At 46.2% G+C, this 24,490-nt stretch overlaps 1 protein-coding gene and 1 pseudogene across 1 annotated transcript in view; one reads left to right on the top strand and one right to left on the bottom strand.

Annotated features, from left to right (window-relative positions):
* The window catches only part of ANO2 (anoctamin 2), a 288,476-nt gene continuing 263,986 nt past the window's right edge, over positions 1–24,490 (bottom strand). Inside the window, exons 18-22 of the mRNA XM_017883353.1 lie at positions 15,395–15,547; positions 14,984–15,036; positions 12,871–13,052; positions 2,830–2,935; positions 1–852 (exon numbers count right to left, since the gene is read on the bottom strand). Of these exons, the coding sequence (XP_017738842.1) occupies positions 583–852; positions 2,830–2,935; positions 12,871–13,052; positions 14,984–15,036; positions 15,395–15,547 (764 nt within the window). The 3' untranslated portion in view covers positions 1–582. The remainder of the gene's footprint in view (positions 853–2,829; positions 2,936–12,870; positions 13,053–14,983; positions 15,037–15,394; positions 15,548–24,490) is intronic.
* Positions 20,867–21,154, top strand: LOC108536488 (dynein light chain roadblock-type 1 pseudogene; annotated as a pseudogene).

Consider the following 24,490-nt stretch of genomic DNA (forward strand, 5'->3'; position numbering starts at 1 on the left):
GCATTTAGCTCCAAATGTTTTTGTGATGTGAACTGGAGACAAGCCCAGGTTTGAACCTTTGCATCTTCCTATCAGGTCCAGCGGCTGCACCATTCAGCCCTGTAACTTAATTTGCATCTGCTGAGACTGTGGCAGCCCCATTGCAAGTGACTCAGTTTTCTGAGTCACTAGTGATAGTAGGTAGGGGATGCCGTGCTCCTGACTGCATTTCTCTTACAGCTGGTCAAAGTCAGAAATGATGGTGAAGTACAGGAGGGTGCCCCAGGGCATGTGGGAATGCTCGCAGTGCCTCAGTACTCTGGGGTGGAAAGACCCCAGTGGGGTTCCGATACCTCAAAAGGATTCAGCTTAAAAGAGGACCTAAAAGAAACTTAAGCTTGAAGTTTCTGAGAAGTAGCATCATTTCTCTTCCTTCCTACACCCATTCTCTCAGTCTCTTTCTTTCTACACATATTCCCTCTTCAAGACCCCATCAAGCCAGGCCCCTGCAGACAGATAGCACGCCGTGTGGGTGTAGGAACACGCTTGCGTACACGTGCGTGTCTCTGCTGCTGTGCCCTCCTCTGCTGCAGGCTGAACTGCTCACACGTTGGTGTGCTGAGAGCCTGACGACATCACGCTGCCTGGCTGGCTTTGGCCCGAAGGTGCTGAGCTAGCTGCCCGGCTCCTGCTTCGATCCCCAACTCCTGGGCTCCTCAGGGCTGGCTCATCCATCAGTTTGAGCTTCTCATGCTCCTCTTTCAGGAAGAAGTCCACTAATAAGCTCTTCTCTTTCTTGATCTGGTCGCTGATGTCCGTGGGAATATCTGGAATCATCCAGTCCACGAGGACGCTCAGGAACATCACGAGGTTCTGCAGAAAGCCAAGGAGAGAAGAGCCGATTTGGAGAGGCCTGGCCCGGCGAGGTGGTGACCCTGGAGCACAATGCCTCCATGTCAATCCTGGCTTTGCAACTTAGCAGCCCAGGGATCGCAACCAATGAGCATAACTCTACCTTGGTGTCCTCACCCATAAAGTGGAGTGGCAACAGTGCCTACCCCGGAGTGGCTGTCAGGATGAAATGGGTTAATACGTGTGGGGCATCTGCGGTAGTGCCTGGCACAGAGCAGGACTCTGTCAGTAGTAGCTACTGCTTCTTCCCTTCACCAGGACTTGTGCCCCCACACCATCCTCAGAGTGTTCCCATGTGTCCAGTTCTTGCTTCTTGGCCTCTAAGCCTCCAGGCCCTCCGTGCTTTAGAAAATGGAAAGTGGTTTTCTAGAAAGTGGCGACAAAGCCCAGTGGCTTCTCCTGGGCTGTCACTGTGCCACTTGCTCCTCTCCTCCCTCCATCTGGCTCTCTCTATCCTCTACACTAGAGACGGACTTGGGGTTTTTGCATTGACTTCGGGCCTTCGCTGACCCTACGCACTGCTGACATTCACCTTATACCGTTCTCAGTCACCGCAGCCACCCTGGCTAACCCTGCCTCTCTGGGAACCCCTGCGTCCTGCTTGCCTCGATCGGGTCTGGCCTTTGGCGCACACTTGCAGTGGTCTTCCTTCTGGCTGCTAAACCACATCCCTTTGCTGGTGCACACAGTAGGCTAGGACTGCTTCTCCCTGGAGGATTTACTGTCTCAGTGAATGAATACATGACAGCAATGCCTGGCATGGCTCAATGAATGCATCTGATTCCCATCCAATTCCCCAAGCCACACTTCACCCAGCTTTATGCAACACACTCTTCCCATTGTGATACTCTTCTCTGGCTGCCAGTTACGCACTCACTGCCTTTTCCCCTCTGGGACTGTGACTGAGCCTTGAACCCTACATGTTCCTAGGGGTTCAGGGGAAGACGCTGGGGACCAACTGCTGCTTCCAGAGGCTCCCGGGCATCCTGGGTGCTTGCGAGCTGCTTCGCCAAGTCACACACTCTTCCTCTCCTTCCGGCGTAAGTGGAATGTGACATGTGACATATGGGAAAGTGAGGAGACTCCGGGGGGTGGGGCAGCAGGGGATGTCTGAGTGATCATTCAAACATATCGCCCCCATCTCTCCAGAGAAAGAATGGCTGTCTTCTTTAGGTGAAAGACTAGCTGATGGGCTTCTCCACTTTCTGGGCCGGGGTCTGGGGGCAGGATACTTTAGAGCCCCCCAGAGATCTGCCTTCAGGGAATACAAAAGCCTGAGGGAGCCAAAGAGAAAAGGATCTGGGCTCATTCTTCAGCCCTGCTTGAAGACCGGGGGCGCCCAGAGTGGGAATTGGGGGCCTTCGAGCTCAGAGAATCTCAGCGATGCAATTGGAGCTGTGGCTATTGTCCCAGATAGGAATCACTGGGCTCGAGTTTGCTATTCATTCAGGGATGGCTCGATGGCTCTGGGGGCCCTTCCCACCAGATGTCTCAGTGGCTAAAACAACACGAACAAAGGAGGGAGCCCAGAGTGCAAGAAGAAAGGTTCCAAACCTGAGTTCTTTCATGACTGCTGAGATGAGATGGGGCTGTTTGTCTGCCCCAGGCTGGGACTCTGGTTTCAAAGGCCCCTTTCCTTTCTTCGCCTTAGGTTTAAACAGGAATCTATCTCCACCCTGCAACTTACTCCACATCTGTCTTGTAACCTTACACTGTGTTTTATTCTCTGTCTGCAAAGTCCACCCATTAAAGAAAGCCCTCTCAAGAATCCTCCTGCTTCACCCAGGGAAGAAGCCCTCACTTCTGCCTGCCACACATGAAGCTTTCTTACGTCACAGAGTACCATGGGAACCTGGAGGTAGGTGCAAGAAATGAGTACAGTATCCTTACCGCTGCAGCTCGGATTTGAATGGGCTGTTCCCTATCCCAACAACTCACCTGGAAGATTATGACAAAAGCCAGACGGGCGGACAGAACAAACCAGTACTGTTTGGAAAACTCATAAGGGTTCGGGGCCCATGGCGGCTCTCGGTAATCCTTAAACCTGCCCAAAAAGAAATGTGGTGTTAAGATCGGGAGGGGATGGAGAACAGGGTGGTAATTCTCTGGGTGAAACTTCACGGGCTGGCTAGAGCATCAGGCACGCATGCCCTTGGCGTTGACTTGGGAAATAGGGGGAAGTGGGCGAAATCTATGGCCTAACCAACAAATTTCCAAAAAGGACTGAAGTCCAAAAAAGCCAATGTCAGCCTAGAAATGTCCTAAAAAGATGTTTCTACAACTCTCTCCAATAGCTCCCAAAGCTTACTTTGGTGTCAGGCTTCAACTCCCAAAGGAGCACAGGGCATCTGAGGGTAGTCCAGGCCAGTGGGTCCACCTGGGCCTCCCACTAGCCTGTGACCTCTGTGTGGGTAGGGGAGACCCAGACACCCTGCATGGTGCTCTGCAGCTGGGGGGCTCGGGAAAGATGCAGACACCAGCAGGCAGTCTCGGGCCTCTTCCCCTTCCAGATGCTTCAGGACGACTGCCACCACCAGAGGGGCTGGCCTTGTTTCATGGCTGTATTCTGGAACCAGAAAGAAGGCTGATCCACACCAAGCTGGAGGCTGAGTGAATCTGGGATGGGAGGGTCATGAAGCATCATAGTTGATCAGTATTCTGTTTTGCTAATCATGTTCCTGATCTGTCTGCATGGTTTAAACTATAAAATGTTAACGCCTGACGTGAGCTCATGCCTCTTTCTCAGACCCATAGAGAAGCCTTGGGTTTTCCCTCACCCTTGCCTTTTCACCCCCATTTCAGAATGATTCATGTGAAAACTAGCTCATTTTCTCAGACTCACATTTTTCTAAGCCTGGAATCATGACAAGAGGCTGGTACCAGAACTATGACCCTTCCTGGAACAGTTTTCTCCATGGAATTCAACAACTCTTTGCTGCTCAATAAAAGCAAAGCAAGTCCTGGGCTACAGAAAGAGGTGGGTGGTGTCAGGCCACCAAGCAGTGATAGTGGCTGCCAAGAAAGGCAGGTAGGGACTCTGCCCAGGTCTCCCCTGAGCAAAGGGCTTTTCTGGAAGGTTTCACATTTCATCTTCACTGTAGCATCCTCAGGCAGGCACTGTTACCCCAGCATAACATAGGAGGAACCTGAGGCTTGGAGAAGTTGAAGTGTGTGGCCAACGTCTCGTGACCAGTAAAGGCAGAGTCAGGGTAGGAATGCGAGTCTGGCTGAATCTGCGCTTTCTTCCCATTATCATAGGGCACCTTACCAATGGCCACAATTTAGGGGCATTCAGAAGTAGGTGCTCTTTGGTCCTTCTCCTGCCATAAATGAATTAGCTGCTCTAAAAGGCCCACATAAAAGCCTGTTGGTTTTCTGTTGTCCAAAGAGAGATGAGAGAAGAAGAGAAGAAGAGGAAGAGGAAAAGAGATGCACATACAAAGATAGAAAAGGGTGCAGTGATAAGAGTCAGCAACAGAAAGACACAACTGAGAAGTGGACACTGGGGACTCGACTAGGGTTTGGCAGGAGGCCAGGAGCTACCCTCTCCCTGCCCGACTCCCCCTCTCCCAACAGCTGATCACAGCTGCTGCACGCTTGGTTTGACATCCGGATGAAAAGCAAAGCTAACTGCAGCCCAGCAGAGCACCACAGGATTCATCATAACCATCCTCAGCTGAGGACAGAAACACGGCCAGCTCCAGATTATCCTTGCTGATGGGAGAGAGGGAGAGCGTGGCTAAGTGAATGAGAACATCTTGGGATGGGAAAAACCTCAGACTCACCTATCCTCCTGGTGCCCCCGGACAGGACGCCATAGCAGCAGGCAATTTATCTCACTCTTCTAGAGACCTCCAGAGGAGGGTGCCACACACACACACACGCACATGTGTGCACAGACACACACACACTCCTTACCATGGGGAAATCCTTCCCCAGGTTCAGCCCAATCCCTACTGCTACAATCAAAGTCCATTTCTCTTGTTCTCTAGCTCCATCTCTGCAGGAACAGCTGCTCGCTGACCTCAGTATGCGAGCCACTGCTCACCCCTCTTTTTTCCAGTCTGAAAAGAATCCATAAATAATCTAATTCTGGTTCCACCTCTGCTATTAACTCACCCCAGCTTTTGGAAATGTCACTTTGTCCTCCCTCAGTGTCTAAAACATGTTTCGAGTCTAACAAGCATATCCATCTAATCGAGGATCTGCAGAAAGATTAACACAGAGATCTGTACAGAAAACTCGAAAATAGCTCGATGCAGACAGGCTAAGTGTGGTTCTGTTAGGAACTGATGGTAAGCCATGCCACAGAAAAGAACAGAGAGCAATTTAATATTCATCTGTTCACATTTCTTTCCAAAGCTAACTTTATAAAAACTATGACCTACAGTGAGAAATACATTTTACATTCATGCACATACACAGACTGCAATAAAAATTCCACAAAACATACTTTGCTGTGTGCAATGCACTAGTATTTTCCTATTCTACTCTATCCGATCCTAACCCACCCTATTCTTTAAAATGCTGATCATGACCCACTCAAGTGATTTCATAATTCACTAATGAACCATGACTCATAGTTTGAAAAACCTTGATTCTCCTAAGCCCCTACCACCAGGTAAATGACTCGTTGTTTACATTCCAATGTAAGTTCAGATTTCACAATTGTTTTTAAATTTTACCCTAAGAAGTCAGGCTTATCAAACGTTTCACTGAGTAACTTAGAAGACACTAATTAAACCAAGAGATAATTAGCTTTAAGAATAGAAGTGTTCACCAAAGAGAGTGGCTAATCAACCTAATTACTTCCACCACTGTGATGCTGAGTGTTCTGTTTCTAAACACAGTGCTTAGCACTGGCAACAGTTTGTGCTTTGGAGGCAGCAGGTGAGGGGTTGAAAGCCCCGTCCAGCACTGTAGTTCTCTGTCCTCTTGCAAGTTACCTAACATTCTGATGCCCAGCTTTCTCAACTATAAAATGGGCCTGAACTTTCCATCACAGAGTTGTTCTGAAGACAGAGGGTCAATGCCGAGTGCTCCGCACACTATCTAGCCCGTCAGAGGAACCCAGTTAATAGCAGCTATTCTTTCTCTTTTTACTGGAAGTTACTTATGGAATACACCTTTTCAGTTAAAAGAGGACAGAGCATGTAGACTGTGGCTTCCAGTTCCTCCTAGCTTTCCAGAAGGATTTTTGAGTATGCAAGCACTAAATGATGCAAGTTTTAGTGCAAATCAGGAATCAGCCAAGTGCACAGCTGCACAGGGCTTCTCTCAGGACCTCTGTCCAGGTAAATAGCATGAAATGGGCAAGTGCTGGCTGGTGGGTGGAGGCCACAAGACAGCTCCACAATAGACCTGTTCCCATGGCTTGGGGACCTCGGGTCTCCCAAAGTCCCACTGAGTTCCCCAGCATTGGGTGAGCCCCTACATCTGGTCAGCCTCCTGCAGCTGCCAGCCGTGGCCCCCAAAGAGATGCAGAGTTTAATCCCCAGCATATTATTTTAGGGACATTCCTGGATCTCACCCTCACCCCTCCAGTCCTCCTTCATTTTCCTTGAGGCTTAACATAAATTTTGAGAGTTCCCCTGAGTTTTCTAATAAGGAGAGACTTCCAATAACGAGACCACTAGCCTGTCTAGAAAAAAAAGCTAGTCTGCATCTGGATCAGCTATGCCACTTACTACCTAGAAGAGCCCGAGGAAGTCGTTCCACATTTCCGAACCTCGGTCCCGGATCTACAGAGTGTAACTCCTAAAATGTGTATCCCAGTGCTGAGCATACAGGAGCTGTCTCAATCCCATCCAGGAGTGAATGAATAGATGTGCGTGCGTGTGTGCGTGTGTGTCTGTGTGTGCGTGCATGCGTGTCTGTGTGCGTGCGTGCGTGTCTGTGTGTGTGTATACCTTGCATGTTAAAGGAAGATGCTGCGAGAATTAAATAAGACAATCTATGTGAATATGATTTCTGGAGCTTTTGCAGAAAATGAACACAAGTTTCTTCTGGGATAGAACAGCTGGGATGGGAGCTGAGAAGTGAGCCTTTTCTTCTCATATACATACACAATATGTGTCTATGAAATTACTTTTATAATTAAAACTTTCAAAATGGTAAAAGATGAATGTAATTAATGGCAATATACAGTTGATTCAAGTACATTTTTATATTAAACTTTCCTGAGCAACATCATAGTGTTAATTTCGACAGATTCATATACGAAACTGACATAGAAATCAACACAATATTTTAGCTTTAAAATTATGTTAATATTTTATCTAGATTGTTCTAACTTTGTGAAAAATCACATTGATTGAATTGAATTTGTACATGACTTAAATAAGATTTCCATTAACTCAAAATATCTTTCATTGTAAAATGAAAACAATACCTTAAAAGTTCTACAAGTTAATACTATGTTAACGCATAGAAAAACGCCTAGAAAACATTCACCCATAAGTATAACCCTATTACTGTCGGAAGGATGCCTGGGTTGGGCAGGGGTTAGGGTGGAGGCAGAACAGAGGTGGAGTGGTTGCCTGTAATGTTTAGAATTTTTGTAGAACTAGATTAATAAATGACATGTCATTAAACCTGAAGTTTAAAAAAAAAAAAGAATCTTTAAAGATTTTTTATTCCAAAGCTCCCATTTTTACAGATGAAAAAACTGAGGTACAGAAAGGAGAGAGACTCAGGACTCAGATGTCCTCATCCTGTCCTCACTTGCAGGGTGACTCGTGACAGTGACATCTGCCACAATTCATCACAACACAAAATCACTGTGGGCAGGGATGGTGCTGAAGTCAACGATCAGTAACAGCTTTTTAATGAGCTTTTGTTATGTAATAAATCAGCCAGTAAATGCATTTCTCAACTCCAAATAGTGGCACATAAAAAACATTTTAATAGCCCCAGTGGAAATTAATGTCATATTAATGCTGAACACAACTACATACAATATTTTCATACCATCTGAGCTACTTAAAACTGCCTTCTGGAACTGGCCCTTAACAAAGGAAAACAGTACAGGCAATTAGGAACTAATGAGTAGCATGTCAATCCAGTGGTTGATAAGAATCAGGAAAGGCGACACCCAGCGAAGCTAACAGCTTCTGGTTTCGGTGGGGAGCAGATGGGAGGCAGCCGTGGGCTGAAAGGGAGCACCCTCTTCAAAGACTTTTCTCAGGATATGAGGTATGCAAGCCATTAGGACCTGCAAGAAAACCTGGCAGGAGCCATCCACAGAAGCTGCTGCTGGAAGCTCAAAAAACACCTCCAAGCAGACCTGTTGGGTTGACCATGCCCAGGTAGGCTCTTTGAGCTCTGAGACAAGATCTCTCTGCCCCCTTCCAGCTGAGCTGGGAAGTCAAGCCCACATTCGTCCTCCAGGATGTGGCGGCCCCTCGACCCTGCCAAATGGTTGCTAATCATGCCTGCAGATTGATGTCACGGGACTGTTTACGGAGCAGCCCTGCCAGAGCAGTCAGATGACTGAGGCAAGCATCGCTCCAAAATGCTGGGAATGCATCTCAAACGGGCAGCCGGAGACTTGTCCTAACTTTTATTGCTATTTTTAAGATACCTCATCCCTGGCGAGGCGGGGTTGGAGCCGGAGACCTCAGTTTTATTTGACCACATTTATCTCCAGAGGTCACTGAAAGCTAAGAATAAGAAGGGTCAACAAGTTCCCAACGTTATTTGCCAGAAAATCATGGCAAACCTCGTTTCCCACCACGGAAGCAGTTTTAACTGGCTCTAGGACTAGCTGAAGAGTTATCTCTGTTTCTCAAAATATTCCTCTATCATAGTCCCTTCTCCTCCTCCTCCCCGCTCTCTTTCTTTCTCTCTCTGTCTTCCATGTACATATAAATCTATATGGAATTATCTCAAGAATCTCAATTCCTGACTCAGAAAGACATCCATAGAGGTTATGCCTCTGCTTTCTAAATCTCCAGAGAATTGAGTGACCCAGACAAGTTCACACAGCAGGCAGTGGACGGGACTCACATGAGGCAGAGATTTCCATCAACAACCCTTATCGATCTAGGAAACGTAGCCCCCAGAGCACGCCTATTTGACGTATTATGTCTAGATCACCTGCTGACCCTATTTTCTGAACATCTACCTACATTTCACAGTAGGGCATCTCTTTATGTTAAACGGAACCCTCAGTGTAACCCCATAGTCTTTACACTGTAGGCAGAGACATAACACCAATAAAAAGCTTGATCTCATCACTGTCCTCTGAAACCCCTGCAGTGGTACCCTGCGGCCCTACGAGAGACTCCACGCACCTCGACAGGACCAGCATCCTCTCCTTAATATGGAGTTTGTTTTTTCTTTCAGCCTCCTCTCTCATAGCTTACCCTCTCACCTGAGCCTATCTCCCTGGCATACAGCATTCTCTCGGAACCTCCGTCACCACCTGACACAGCCCTTGCTGCCCCGTGGCCCACCACCCTCCCCACCCTGCTTACCAGCCAGGCTGATGTGGCCACATGAGTGAGGAGTTTTCAATGTGATCATCTCCATGGCCATTCTTGTACTGTTCATTCTTCAGGTTTCATCTCCCTTGAAACATCCCCTCAACACTTAAGCCTGGGCTAGGGGCAGGTCCTCCCTCCTCGGGGATCCCTTAGCTCCCTGTTGTTATCCTATTGTCAATCATTAAAGCTCTATTTTAATTTTAATTCTTTGTTTACTTACTTGCCTGCTCCATCTAGAGTTCTCGAGGGAGGCACTAGGTCTTGCTCCCTATTACATAACCAATGCCAAGCCTTTAGTAGGGTCTCAAGAGTATTTGCCTAATGAATCTGTAATCCTCACTGGTACTGAGAGAGAGGAAGCAAAAATGACAGATGCTTCAAAGTCACTTCAGCTTGATCTTGGGATGATTTGTTTTCTGCAAATAAATTTTCTTGGCAGAAATACAGAATGAAAGTGCACTTGCTATGCATGTGCCCACTGATAATTCTGCCACTCAGTGTCCAACTTTTTTCTAAAACGGGCCACAAACAAGTCATGATCTTATCTACTTGCATGGGAATAATGGAGAGACGATTATCAGAGCCTTACAGCTGGCTAGAAAATCCAGTGACTCGGAAGGCAGATACAAGAAAGCTCAATCTGATCCACACATAATCACAACACCTGGTGTCCTGGGCATTGGTTGTTTTGGCTGAATAGCACCCATTTTCCTTATTTCTCACCACAGTTCCTGGCAATCATATGGAACTCAAAAACACAGTCAACATTGACTGCAGTGGAGCTGGGAGGTGGGCAGAGACTGGATTTGGGCAGACTGGATTGAATGAAAACCTGCCTGAGATTAGACCTACCCTCAGCTTTCCACAGGGACCATTAAAATCCCTATTAATTTAAGCCAGTTTAATCAGTGATATATCTGAAAAGCATACTCATAGGTGTTAGTGGAAACATCTGATGGTCAAGGGCAAGATCAGAGACCCCCGTGCTCCGTGAGGACAAGTGCTTCTAGAGCAACCAAAGAAACAGGTGATGTGAGCCTGGCTTTCACACATGACAAGTCACACTGGTGCTGCCTCTCACTGGAGATAGAGGTGGAGACCTGCGCTCTTAGATGTGAGTTTTAGACCCTGCCTAGAGAAGACCTAGATGCTACTGGAAAGGCCTTGAGCTGTTCCTGACCCACTGCACTGTGGAACTACGTCGTCGGGGTCTGCAGACCCAAGTCCAGCACTACGGACAGACAGTCTAGCGTGCGAACCATGCAGAGGGGCCCCCGGGCAGCGCATGGCCTGCCAGCAAATCTGCCTGCAATGTGATTTTAGTATAAGAGTCAGACTCTTTATAGGCCCAGATGTGAAAAATCCTGAAACATCTAGGCTAATATAAATGGACACTTATGAGTAAATTTCTTCATCCACCTTTGGGTCTGGTTCCTCATTTTTTATCTTTTCTTGGTTGACTAGAGTGGAACCCTGAAGTTTTTGTTCCTGGAACCAGAATACCCTTCTATTTAAACCACAGATTAGTACAGTTGTTTAACTCAGTCACCCAGGTTGGGAAAACCAACTGGTGTTCTCTCGTTCATGGTCTCAGACCGCAAATCTGAACCTACGTGGCTGTCTTACAAAAGGCTGGCCTTGGGCACCAGGGTCCCAGGGTGGGAGAGCACGGCAGACATGCCCAGGGTCATCACTGCTGCTAACACAGCTGAAAACACTGCTTTCACATCAGATATTATTGGGGATGGTCTAAGAAAGTCCTACATTGGTCCCACAATACCTTCTCGTTTGTTATTGGTGTAATTAATTATTCTGATTTATATACATGAGGTAGGATCTTGCATCAAGTGCTTTATTGGGACCATCTTTTAACCAGGGTACTAACAGGTTGAATAAATTATTCCCCTGCGCTCGTCTTCTCTGTTTTTGCCCTTTAGGGTAAGTAATGGAGAGTTTTCCACTTGGGGGCTTCGGTGACCCCTGTGGTGATGGCCATCAATCCGGACACTAAGCTGGACGTCTCCAGAAGTCCAGCTTAAGTGTGTCAAGGAGTTGGGTGAAAATGGCCCCTTGGATTTCTTAACATCGTTTTAAATGTAACATGATTGAAATCAAATTCATCATAGGTAGCATCAAAGTAGACTCTCTCAGCATCTTCCCTCTCCCTATCAATGTGACCACTTCCCAGTCCTCTGACTTCAGTCCAAACTGGAGATAATCCTAGCTCAGCCACTCTCCTATGTCTACTGTCATCAACTCTGCAATATTTCATGTGAAATAGCTCATCTTCTCCCCTCCTCGTAATTCCTCCCACCACCCTGGTCTATGCCCAGCACGGTTCATGTCTAAATGATGTAGCAGCCTAGCTGCCCTCCCTGTGTCCTACCAACTCTAGCCCATCGTCCTCACTGAGACCAGATCAATTTCCCTAAACCTTCCCTTTATCCTATAATTCCCCAACACTAAAAAAGTCCAGTGCTTTCCTATTGCATCACATTATAATTACCATCAGATTTCAGGACTTCCCATTAGGTACTTTATCCCATCTATTCAAATTCAACAACCTTTTGGCTTACGCTGTCGTAGGAGTTTCTACATTTACTGTATGTCCTTTATTAATCCCTTTGCTGTGTGTCTCCTTGCTAACCATATCACCTAGCCCCAAGTGCTTCTCCAACAGCCCACATTTGTCCCCACCCCATGACTTTGCCCATGATGACTCCCCATCTAGAATGCTTTTCTTTTCTGTCTTACAGCTCCTAGCAGCCCCTCCAGGAGGCCCACCCTTTCCATTCTAGTCCCTCAAGTAATCTCCCTCTCCTCTGAGCACCCACAATGCTCATGGTCCATACATAAGCTCAGCAAATAACCTACTATTTCCTATCTGTTCTGCTTATTTTCTTCGCAACCAGACCATAGCCCCTTTGATGGTGAGGACAAGGCTCTTTGTCTGCTCCATAGTGTCTAGAAAAAGGCAGTCCATAAATATTTTTTGAGTCATCAAAATTGATTTATAACAATTGATTTATAACAATTGCAGAGAGAGAGCAGGAGACAGAGGGAAAGGAGAATGATGTACGGTTGTGTGTGGCTTAACGATGGGGCTATGTTCTGAGACACGCATCTTTAGGCGACTTCGCAAACATCACAGAACGTGCTTATACAAATCTAGATGCTATGTAGCCTACAACACACCTAGGGTATAAGGGACAGCCTATTGCTCCCAGGCTACAAACTTGCACAGCATGTTACTCTACTGAATACTGTAGGCAGTCATACAGTGGTAAGTATTTGGGTACCTAAATATATCTAAATACAGAAGATGTATGGTAAAACTATGGTATTATAACCTTAGGGGACAATCGCCACATGTGTGGTCTGTTGTCTAAAACATCGTCATGTTGTGCAGGGTTGTAATTCTAGGTCATCCCCATAATTATCTGGATCTATTGCATCTGGTCCTCTGTTGCCCTCCTCCTGAAGATTACTTTACCTGCAGAACTGAACCTCCTGGTCAAACTGTGAGTTTTCTGGCTGCGTCCCCTCCTTCAGCTGGCTGACGTTGAAAAAGGAGAGGGTGTGGTTGACAAAGCCGTGCAGAGTCCCATTGTGACTGTAGGAGTACTGGTACACCAGGCGGGGGATAAAGTCGGAGGTGATTGCAATGACAAAAGCCTGAGGGACAGAACCATAAGCACTGAGTAGCCAGGATTGATGCTAAAAAGGACTGTCCCCTCTTAGGCTGCCCATCTGAAGGAGCTGCTCTGACTGACACAGAAGCTCATACAGCATGCTCAGGTCCCTGAGCTCACGCAGCTGAGTCACCTGCCTTTTCCATCTTTGATGTGTATAAGTACAATAAGTCCACCAGACAGTGGCTGTCAAAAGAGCACAAGTCAACCACTGCAGCAAAGGATGCTAAGTCAGTTTGGACCATTTGGTGCTGGAAGGATTAAACCACCTCTGAGATATCTAACATTGCTGTTGAGCTCAAACAGAGTGCACGCTTTCCTGAGAGAATTACCTGTAGTGATGAGGGCACTACGTAAGTGTGTAATGGGCAAGGAAATGGAATGCCCACGTACTTCTGCCCCTGAGTGGTACCAGAAAGCCAGAAATACCAAGAACATGATCCCACAGTTTGCTTCATTTGATCATTATCTCTCAATACTTTTTTAGCAAGTCATGTGATAGAACTTATTCTTGTATCCATTTTGCTTAAGAAAACGGAGACGCAGCAGAGAAAGAAACAGGTCCTGCTAGATGGAGCCACACACACCCAACATAGTGTCTGGCATATCTAAGTGCTCTATAAACGTCCATGGAGCAAACCAAACGACAAATGAATGATTGCAGATTTGAACACGGAGGTACTTTCTGCAAAGAAAGTCTTCAATCTTTCTGGCAGGTGTTTATACTGCATCCTGCACCAACAATTAAAGCCCTTTACCAAAATGTAGTTCAGATATTGTTTTCTAAATGTGTATGTGAATGTGAACGGCCAGAACCATATTTGAGAAGGAATAACATCGTAATCACAGCTACAACTTACTGGGTCCTCGTTACATGTCCTTTCATCATGCCATTTAATGTCCCAAATGATCTTATTTGGTGGGTACTACTATTATCTCCTGTTTGACAGATAAGTAAACAAGGCTTAAAGAGGCCAGGGAAGTAAGACTGCATGTCATTTCGTACTGTAGATGCAAAGTGATTAATACTCAGGGCCTCTGTTCTAGCAGACACAACTTCAAAGTAGCAGACTGATCTGTTTTCCAAATTGCACCTTATTTCTAAGCCTCGAGATGTGCACTTCCTACATCACAACATTCAAAATGCAGTGGGCTGATTTTCTCTGCCTCACCTCACACCTTCCAGCCATTTTATATGATCTTAGTAGGAAATCAGGTCAAATCACTGTTTGCCTCTCAGGGGCAAAGGGCTGTGGCTTTCTTGGTGTGCACTAAGCTGGCTGATACATTCTTGGGAGGTGGGACAGGAGGCCCTTCCTGGCCACTGTCCATATAAGAACACAGCAGAAGAGGAGCTGGCTGGGGCCCAGCAGGATTTCCTCTGCAGTGTAGACACGTCTGGCAAGAGAGTTAAGCAGGTCACCACAGGTGGGACCCTTCTTCTTCTAGGTCCTATCTTAACCTACGCAATGCCAGAGTCCTTGGAGATAATTAAGACTTTGCACTGACAACCTGGAGGAACTGTAATTAGGGACTGCAGCCTGGGCAATGCTCCATGCATTGTTTAACTCAGGAGTAGAATAAGAAAGGAAAGAGATGAATAGATATGTAGAATTCTTTCCTCATCATTCTTGGCTCGAAGGAGAGATCTGATTTTGACTGTCAGGGCCAAAGTATGCATTCCGATGGATAATTACCTTTCTCCTTGTGAAATTAAAAATAAACCTACACAGCCTTAGCGACAGCACGATGAGTTACAAGGCATTTGTGAGCTGTTAACCAGAGTGCTGTCACCAATAAAGCTCCAAATGGAAAAGGCTGGGAGGTGCAAGGGCTGGCTTCCCACTTTGAAGACCTCAGCTTCTCTGGAAGCCCTTCCCACAGAGCGAGTGTGTCACGAATGTAAGTACTTACATTGCTGATAACAGAGAACTTGCCAATTCCAGAGAGAATGTCAAACCAGATTCCTACAAGACAGAAAAGAGAGCGTCTGGCTCACTCCCACCCTCGGCCCAGTGATGACAAGGCTGAAGCTCCGGGTGATGTTTTGCAGGTGAACTACCGAGCAGCTTTGCTGGGCCCCCCAGAATGGGCTTGTCTGGAAAGGCTTAGGTAGCCCCCCTGTCTGGAAGCTCAGATCACAAGTGGGGGTGGATAATGTGGTCTCAGAAGGGCACCCCTGCACCTCAGGATACGAGGATGAGGGACCCAAAGGGAAGAGGGGCTTTCGCAGCCCTCTTGATTCCTGGTGTGGTGTGACTGTGCCCAGAGGGGACAGAATGGCAGAAGGATGGGCCTGGTGGGACCTCTAAGAGGGGCACATACCGATATCTTTTGTTCTTACAGCATCCGGCCGTCTCAGCTCCGTGACAAACTTCTTTGCGTCCAGCCGCACTTCAATGACATTGTTGAGGAGGGCGAACACAGGTGCCAGGGGAAAGGAGGCCACGAAGAGGGTGACGAAACCAAACTGGATGACTGTAAGAGAGAACAGCACGAGGGCTTCAGCAGGGACAAGCCGGACTCAGGTCCCTCTGGCTCGCAGCTATGGTCCCTTATCCTTTCTTCCTTGGGTCTCTTTCCCATATGGGGTAATTTTTCGTCTCCCTTTTCCTCCTGTGCCACATACACGGTATTTCTTTCTAAGTACCTGCAGGCCTGTGGGTCAATGCCATCACTCGGGAGCAAAGCTCTGGATTAGGCATGGTGGGGAGATATGAGGAAAAAAATGTCTTAACTCCTCCCTTCACCCTTTACCGCCAGTCACTAATCCTACTGATCTAACTCAGGGGTTGGTAAACTTTTTTAGTAAAAGGCCAGATAGTAATAAACATTTTTGGATTTGCAGGCCATATGGTTTTGTTACAACGACTCAACTCTGCCATTATACAGTAAAAGCAGCTATAGACAGCACATCAACAAGTGGGCCTGGCTGAGTTCCAATAAAACTTTATTTACAAAAGTAATATATAAAGTGGCTAGATTTGGTCTATAGGCCACAGTTTGCCTACCCTTGATATAGCTTTAAAAACGACCTCCCAAATTTGGACTCTTCTTTCCATGTCTACAGTCATTGTCTTTGTTTAGAAAGTTTATTCATCGGCCGGGTGCGGTGGCTCACGCCTGTAACCCCAGCACTTTGGGAGGCCGAGGCCGGCGGATCACGAGGTCAGGAGATCGAGACCATCCTGGCTAACACTGTGAAACCCTGTCTCTACTAAAAAATACAAAACAAAATTAGCTGGGCGTGGTGGCGGGTGCCTGTAGTCCCAGCTACTTGGGAGGCTGAGGCAGGAGAATGGTGTGAACCTGGGAGGCGGAGCTTGCAGTGAGCCGAGATCGCGCCACTGCACTCCAGCCTGGGCGACAGAGTGAGACTCCATCTCAAAAAAAAAAAAAAAAAAAAAGAAAGAAAGTAAGTTTATTCATCCATTCATCCATCATGCATTTATGGAGAGCTCACTAAATGTCAGGCCCCATACCAAGTATTTAAGGAGGCAAAGGTCTGGTCTTGCCTGCAAGAAGCTGGGTTTGAAAGGGGAGAGTTAAATGTAGGCAAACACGTGCAACGAGGTTTTATGTGTTCCAAGAGAGAATAAAGAATGTACTAGTGATAGAGAAGACCCAAATGGAGGGGAACACACATCTGTTCAGGGCAGGGACTGAAGGGGGTCTCCATGCAGAGACCCTGAGCACAGTCTGGAAAGATGGACATGCAGTCTTCATGAGGATTAAGTCAAAGAGATCTTCTAAGCTGTGGAAGCAGTGTAAGCAAAAGCATGGTGTGACAGCCCATGCCCATCAGACAGCTGGAAACAGTCCAACCCTACCTGGACCATTGCAACAGCCTCCTGATGGGGTTTCTTGTCACCAGTCTCCCAGAATGCTAGAGTCTATCCAGCACACAGCCCCTGTCATCTGATTCTGTTATCTATCTGCTTATAAAAATTCCTGTTGGCTCCACTCTGTTCACTGAATATAATCCAAATTCCCTAGCGCTGCATACAGGAGCTTTATAATCTGCCTCCAATCTGCCTCCCTAGCTTCATCTCCCAGCATCTCCCCAGCAACGACCATGGTCCTGCCTTCTCACCCTCCTAACTGCCCCCTGCCACATTAGTTCCTTCCACTCATTTGTGCACAAACATCCATTCTCCGGCTGGCAAGCTTCTGTGCATCCCTGAGATCACTCAGATGCCACCTCCTTGGTGAAGCCCAAACCCTCCTCCTCTGGTCCCCACCACCCTGTGTTCAGGCCTCTTTTGCAGCCATCACTGTGTGCTTCTGTGATTGACTTGCTCACACATCTTTCCTTCCCACTGAGAAGGTAAGACCTCCAGCCCCTCTAGGGGTTCAGTACATATTTGCTGATGGAAACACAAACCAGAGTCTAGGAAAGTTACAATGTTCTAGGACTCCCCTACATACTAAGGGCAAATTATTCAACTTTTCTGTGCTTCAGGTACTTCAACTATAAATTGAAGATAATATTAATAACCACAAAGTAGGGTTTCCAGATGGGTAAATGATATTACATACAAAATATGTACAATGTACATACAATGTACAATATGTACAATGTTAGATACATAGTAACTGTTTAATAAATGGTATCTATTATGTGTAATTTTATTCTTAAATTGGAATAAATATCGTGTACAGATGACTGCAATGTACACCGTGCACTTATATGCTAAACAGACACAAACTTAAGGATTAAGCACCGAATAAGAGAGACTCAACTTCTAGACCTGGATATGCTTCTAACTAGAGGTATGACTTTGGCCAAACCTGTTTGTTTCAATGGGCATCAGCAACCTCATTGATAAATTGAAGGGACTAGTTTATATTGCCTCCAAGTCTGATTTGCTGTGATGCTATGGTTCACATTGTCTTAGACAAGCTTCATGAGTCTAGAATATTCAAATAAAGCATGACAAGATATGACACGAATGGGAAAAAAATTCCATTTCTACCGAGGCATAAGAGCAACCCCAATAGAAGTTCCAGGAAAGGGAACAGGCAAGGAACTTTCCCCAGCCCAACTGCTTTTGGTTTGGCTGTTTGCTCAGCCCACAGTTGTGGGTCACTGCTCTGGCTGATTTAACCCTGTCCACTGCCATTGTCCTTGGTGCCCAGTAGGTTCCAGCAGGCCTTAGGAGGCTGGCAGGTGCTGATTGACAGCAAGACACCTACATCGAAAGACACAGATTTGTCCAGGTTGGGACCTTAGAGTGATCACCTGACTAGCTGGCTGGCCAACAAGGATTGGAGGGTGGTGGAGAAATCCTCCAAAACAAGCTCTGGGAGCCCGTTCAAAATGCAGGCTCTCTCTCATCTTTTAAATAAGGCTTTGCTGAGGAATTCACGTTGGAGTCAGGAATGGCGATAAGGCCAGAGGGGGTGTGGGGATGAATGGAATTAACAAGGAAAGGAAAACAGATGTTAGACTAGCATTCTAAAACCTGTAAAACGCATGTCTGTGTTTGAGTGTATGGATGGATGTATATTTATGGAGTTATAAGTTGGTCTTCTTGATTCTAATGAGCTCATTTCAGCAGGGCAAATGTTCTTATCATTAGTGACTTCCTCCAGCAGAACTGTGCAAACTCCCCAGAGCCTCCGCAAGGGTTTGGCAAGGAGACTGACGGGGAGGGAGAAGGCAGTTTACTTCTGAGGGATTGCAAATGTACACAGCATGCCCTCACCACATTCGTGCATGTGGTACTCTGAAATCTAACTTCCTTCCAGGGTTATAGGGAAAATGGGACTCTCCACTTCCTCTTCTCTCGTCATATGAACTCCAGAGGCAGACATGAATGCTGTCTTCTACGGCTTCCCTGCTGGTTTGCTTCTTTACATTCACAAACTCTCCAGACATGGACTCTCTGTTGTCCCTCTTCTGTCCACACAAACATCTTCCAGTGCTGGCTCGATGCTCTCTAACAGCTCCTGTTAATTACCCCAGTCCCATAACAAAATGTTCCTCCTCCTTCCCCTCACCATTTAAGTCTCTATATTCAGCACTGGATGGTCTCAAGAGACCGGGCCCAGCAATGCTGGACCTGAAGTGACAAGATCCTCCTGTCCCCTCCTCTGGTGTTACTCCACGGTATCCTGGGCCAAGAATAGGCCCTCTCTGCAGACGTCCCATTGCTGCAGGTGCTGCTTGCTCAGACTGGGTAACCTGAGCATTGCCAGGATTCAACCCAAAGAGGCAGAAACAAATAGGAAGTTTTGTTCTATTTGGGGGAGAATAAAACATAAAACCATAACTCCCTAGCATGCAAATTCCAAATCCAAGGTTTGCTCTTTTTAGTCAAAGGTCTAAAATGCTGTATCAGATGGAAGTCCTTCTGGGCTTACTTCAGAGGATACCATGATACCGGCTTTTGCCAACACCAAGATTTGTTTCTAAAAGCAGCAAGCCTCCATTAGGATAAGAGCAACACCAGAAATCCTCAGTGTGCTGCATAATAGAAGCCAGCTCGGCCTGACCAATAACAGATTAAACCGGGCCAAGCCAATTAGAGAGAAAACTTTGAGTTGATTTTCAACGAAATCTTTACAAAGCCTGCTGTAAAATGCTCCAGTAATGCTGAGCTCAAAGGCTGGGAACTCCTCCATGCAAACCCCATTCGTTTTCTCTTCTCACCCTTCAGCTGCCAAGGATCTTCTAGAATAATCATCAGCCCTACACTGCCTGATGTTGGAGACATTTCCCGTATCAGTGATTTCCTGAGTTTAGGTTAAAATAACCAGGACAACATTCAGCAAGGAGGTTTCAGGGCAATCTGTTTAGAGAACACAAACAGTATAGGAGATAAAATGAATGGACTTGCCAGGACTGGTGGAGAAGATTTTGATGGAATACAATTCTGATTTTTCACTCATTTATTTAAAATTTTTCAGTGAACATATCCAGACCCATTTCCTCCCAACCCATATTCTGTGCTACGGGCAAATATTTAGCAAGTATGTTGGCGATCAACTCCGCCTGCCTTCCAACCATTCCAAAACCATTTGTACTTCCCCAAACTCACCATGAATTCTACATTTCTGAGCCTTGGTACATGCCACTATTGTCTGTAATTTTCCTTCTTTTCTTGACTGCTGAGTGGGATGCTATTCATCTCTCAGGCTCAACTCAAACTTCACCTTCTGTATGAAGACTCCTCTGCACCTCCATTTCCCACCAGCACACCCAGGTGGAACTGGGTGCCTTGGGCATCTCTCATCCTTACTCCCATAATGCCTTGCACGTGCCTCTCTGTTTATTTGACCTGCTCCCTAGATGGAAAGCTCCTTGAGACCAGGAGTCTTGTTTGATTCTTTTCTAAGTCCTCACTCACCATCTTCTGTGGTGGCTATTACATAGCAGATGCTCAAAGAGTATCTGGTTCACAAATCTGACCTTATTTTCACCAGTTGTGAAACACACACACACACACACACAAGGCCAAAAGTGAAAGTGTGTGAACTGAGAGCACTGCACTTGATGATGGTGAAAAGAAAGGTAGACCTGAAGTATTAACACCTCTACGTCGCAATTCTCATTGCTGCAATCTGCACGGAAGACTTTGAAGAAAGTTGTAGTAAAAACAGTTGGTTGGGAGAGTCCAGTTCTAATGAAAATGATTACAGGTTTTTTTTTTTCTTTTTCTTTTTTTTTAAAAAAACGCTTTCTATTGTTTAATAAAATCAACACAGTCTGCTTAAAGAAGTTGAATACTGGGGGCTTAAGAATTCTCCTTTTTGAGTGTTGGCAATGCAGGACTACCGGATCGGTCGTAAATATCAGAGGCGGAGGAGACACTGAAGTGACTTCAGAGCCAGAGGGGAGTGCAGAGAATCATCATGGTGAACAGAGACGGCATTTCCATCAAGAGCACCACGGTCAACCTCACCACCACACAGTGTGCCAGCCTCATGCACAGCTTCATCCTGAAGGCATGGAGTACCATGCATGAAACTGACCCCCAGAACGATCTCAACTTCCTTTGAATTTGCTCCAAGAAAAATGAAATTATGGTTGCACCAGACAACCACTATTTCCTGATTGTGATTCAGAATCCAAATGAATAAGCCACTCTCTTGGCTCCCTGTGTCATTCCTCAATTTAATGCCCCCTCCCCAAGAATATTAATGTCGATCATGTCAACACACTGGCACATGGCAGTTGCCTTAGAACACACTCGAACCAATCCCGTGACCATGTGTGGGCTGGCGGCTCTGCCTGTCCCACGAAATGAACCCTTGTGCTGCGCCAACCTTCCCCAGAGCTCCGGGAGGGCCCTTTCTCCTCAATGCCAGGTTTTGGAACAAGAGCTTGCGAGAAACCCACACTCAGCTTCCTTCCAACATTCAGTTCACTTTGTTGCCCTTGGAGAAGGATGTTTTTCTTTAATTAAAAATAACTGAAATGCTTAAGAAAAAAAGAATCTTCCTTTTTGTGAGCCATTAATAAGCAATGCAAGGGAATCAGGGAAGGATACACTGGTATGAGCTTGTCTTCTCACTCAGGAGACACTAAGTGAAAGATTCTGCTAGAAACAGCCCATTAATATATACTCATGTAAGAGCACAGCAGGGGAAGGTCATCACTGCTTATTTCATCAGTCCATATTTTTAGGCTGTGCCCGGGGATTCCCTTTTCCCAAGAGCAAGGGAAGTCAACTCTCCTTTGGGCTGACAACATCCGGCATAAAAAGAATTGCAAGTGTCGACTGAACACACAAATTGGAAAAGACAGTGAGAAGAAAAGGCACGAGCTATTATAGATCCTCAGCACGGGCCTCCACCGCTTAGAAAAATGGTGAAGCCTTGATAGAAACGTAAGAGAGTTCTCAATGTCCATCACTCACCATCCACTCACTCATGCATTCATTCAGCAAGCATTTATTGAGCACATTCCATATACTGGAGACCATCTGCATTGCTAAAAAACAAGGATGAGCAGATTACTGTGGCATCCTTCCAAGAGCTCAGGGTATGCTGTGGGGAAGACGGGCATGGAAACAATCCTTGACAGCCTCACGTGGCGAGAACAAAATGCCAGCATTAACAGTGCTGTAGAACGCTGGGCAGAAGTAATTGACTCTCACCAGCAGACCCATGGAGGCTTTGCACCACTCGTCACTGGGTTCCACGTGAAGAACAAGTAGAAGGAGCACATGAAGATTCGCTATATGGTTGATAGTTAAGGTCGTTCCTGCAAATTCACTGATCCAAATTCACAAAAAAAAATACTTAGGAAATAAAGACAATACGTGGAATTCCCTTTCAGTCCGCATGGAGTCACCTGGGGGTTTACACAATGGATCGGGACTGATTCAGAAAGCCTGGGAAGTCATAACAGGAAGGGACAGGCTTGAAGTCACAGCTTAGGTAGGAAGAGTTTACCGCATGCAAGGCAATGCAACGCTGGGACAGACCAGCAAGGCACGTCTGGCTCCAAGTTTTCTTCATTTCTTTGTGTTTAAAGGAGACTCAGTCCCTGCTTTTTCTCCAGCCCCACATCAAAGCTAGGGAGACTTGAGTTGGCAAGATCTACTGATTCACTTCCTGGAGGACAGACTGGTGAACTTCCAGTAAATATTTACGGAAAGAACAAATGAATGGTCTGGCTTTCTCAGTCTTGTTTACATTATCCACCTGCAAGACGGGAGTGTGAAGGACAATTCTTCATTCCTCCTTCCTCCCGTCCCTCCATCCTCTCATTTGGACTGTGGTAATGTAGTGTGTGAGTTTGAAAGGGCCATGAAACCAGTCATGACTGGAAAGAAGTTCCCCAGCAACAAATCATTACTGAGGACCTTGTTTTGCTTTATTCTTTTTCCTCTACCTCTTCCCAAAAGGTTTGCGCAAAAGTGAACAAAATGAAAATAAAATGAGGCTTATAGGGTTTTAGAAAAAGGAAATAAGGAGCACAGAAAAGAGGACAAAACCAGTAAGCAAACTTTGGGAACCACAATGCTGCTATGTTTGAGCAGTAATGTTTACTCCGAGCTTCCTGGTTGTTACAGTAAGAAGAGAAATGGGGCAGCAGTACAGTTCTTCATAAGTTTTAAACTAAAAGACTGCCTTCCCTGCATTCCTTCTCTCCCTCCTCAAGCACTGACTAGGCATCTTCTGCATCCCAGAAGCCTTCTGTGGTACACCGAGGGCTGTGGTATCCAGATACACTTTTGCCTTTTTTCTTAAGTATGCATGGGGAGGGAGTCTAGTGCAGGTAACACCAAGCAATGTATGCCTCAGCAGCGAAAGGAGAGAAATGACCTGGGATTCAATCTACTTCCCAGAAACGCTAGAAGCAGCTCCTGGATGCTGCCTCAATTGTGTTTAAACACCATTTGGAGAAGATGGCAGGAGCCTCATTATCCAGTGGAATGACTCAGTGTGTGTTAACAGGATGGCCCAGGGAAAGGAATTTCCTGGTTCTCTGAGCCATTGGCTTGTGGCACACACACACTTGGAGTTGTTTGTGATAGAATACGTGGGCCTTCCGTGCTGATGGTTTCTCAGGTATTCTAGAAAATCCGATCACTTACATCCAGCCTCTGTTGGAAATTTGGAAATTACCCGTTGTAGTCTTTGCCATCCACAATCGAAGAATATCAGAGTTGAAAAGAAAGTGGTGTCACCTAAGCTGTCCCTCCATCTGAAGCTCTGGCTGTTCTACTCCTTTAATAAGTGGCCACTTTCACCTGATCACTGTCAGGCAGGGAACTCAGTACCAGAGCCTGTCATTTTCATTGTTTTTGATTCTCTGTCTCCGTTTTAAGTCACTGGGACTTTGGGGTACTTGCTATAAAGCACTATCATGGCAGTAGTTGTCTAACATTTGGGGTAGTTTTCCTGAACTATCCAGATAATTGTATAAGTTCATCAATTTACGCTGTTACAGGAGACCTGCTCTAAGGAGGACCGCATTCCCTAATTACTAGCACGTGAAAATAAGGAGACTTCGCACTGCAAGAGGTGGAGTAGGCCCCAACTACATCAATAGCACAAGGATGTCTGGAGAGTCTTCATGAAAGGTCATGTCTGCAGAGTCCAAATGACAGCCCGTCCCCACCCCCACCCAGCCCAGAAGGTCCTCACTACAGGATCACTTCTTTCATTCCTGCTTCTTAGGGAAACATTCATAGAGCACTTCCTGTACGCCAGGCCTTGCGGTTAAGTACTGTGAATCAATAAGACACACATCTCACCCTCAAGAAGCTTCCATCACAATGTAGTGAGTATCGTGACCCTGGGCCATTGGTCTTCAGATGAGAAGAACTGACAATTGCATCATTTATTTATCTGAATGACATGGTGATAACACTTTACCAAGAGATTCTTCTGGGACTTGTCACTAAACTCTTATGGGATTAAACTTGGGCCTATGTCTTTCTGCTCAGTAGGAAAAGTCAAATG

Source organism: Rhinopithecus bieti, unplaced genomic scaffold (assembly GCF_001698545.2).
Source record: "Rhinopithecus bieti isolate Rb0 unplaced genomic scaffold, ASM169854v2 scaffold_13342, whole genome shotgun sequence".
Taxonomy (NCBI): domain Eukaryota; kingdom Metazoa; phylum Chordata; class Mammalia; order Primates; family Cercopithecidae; genus Rhinopithecus; species Rhinopithecus bieti.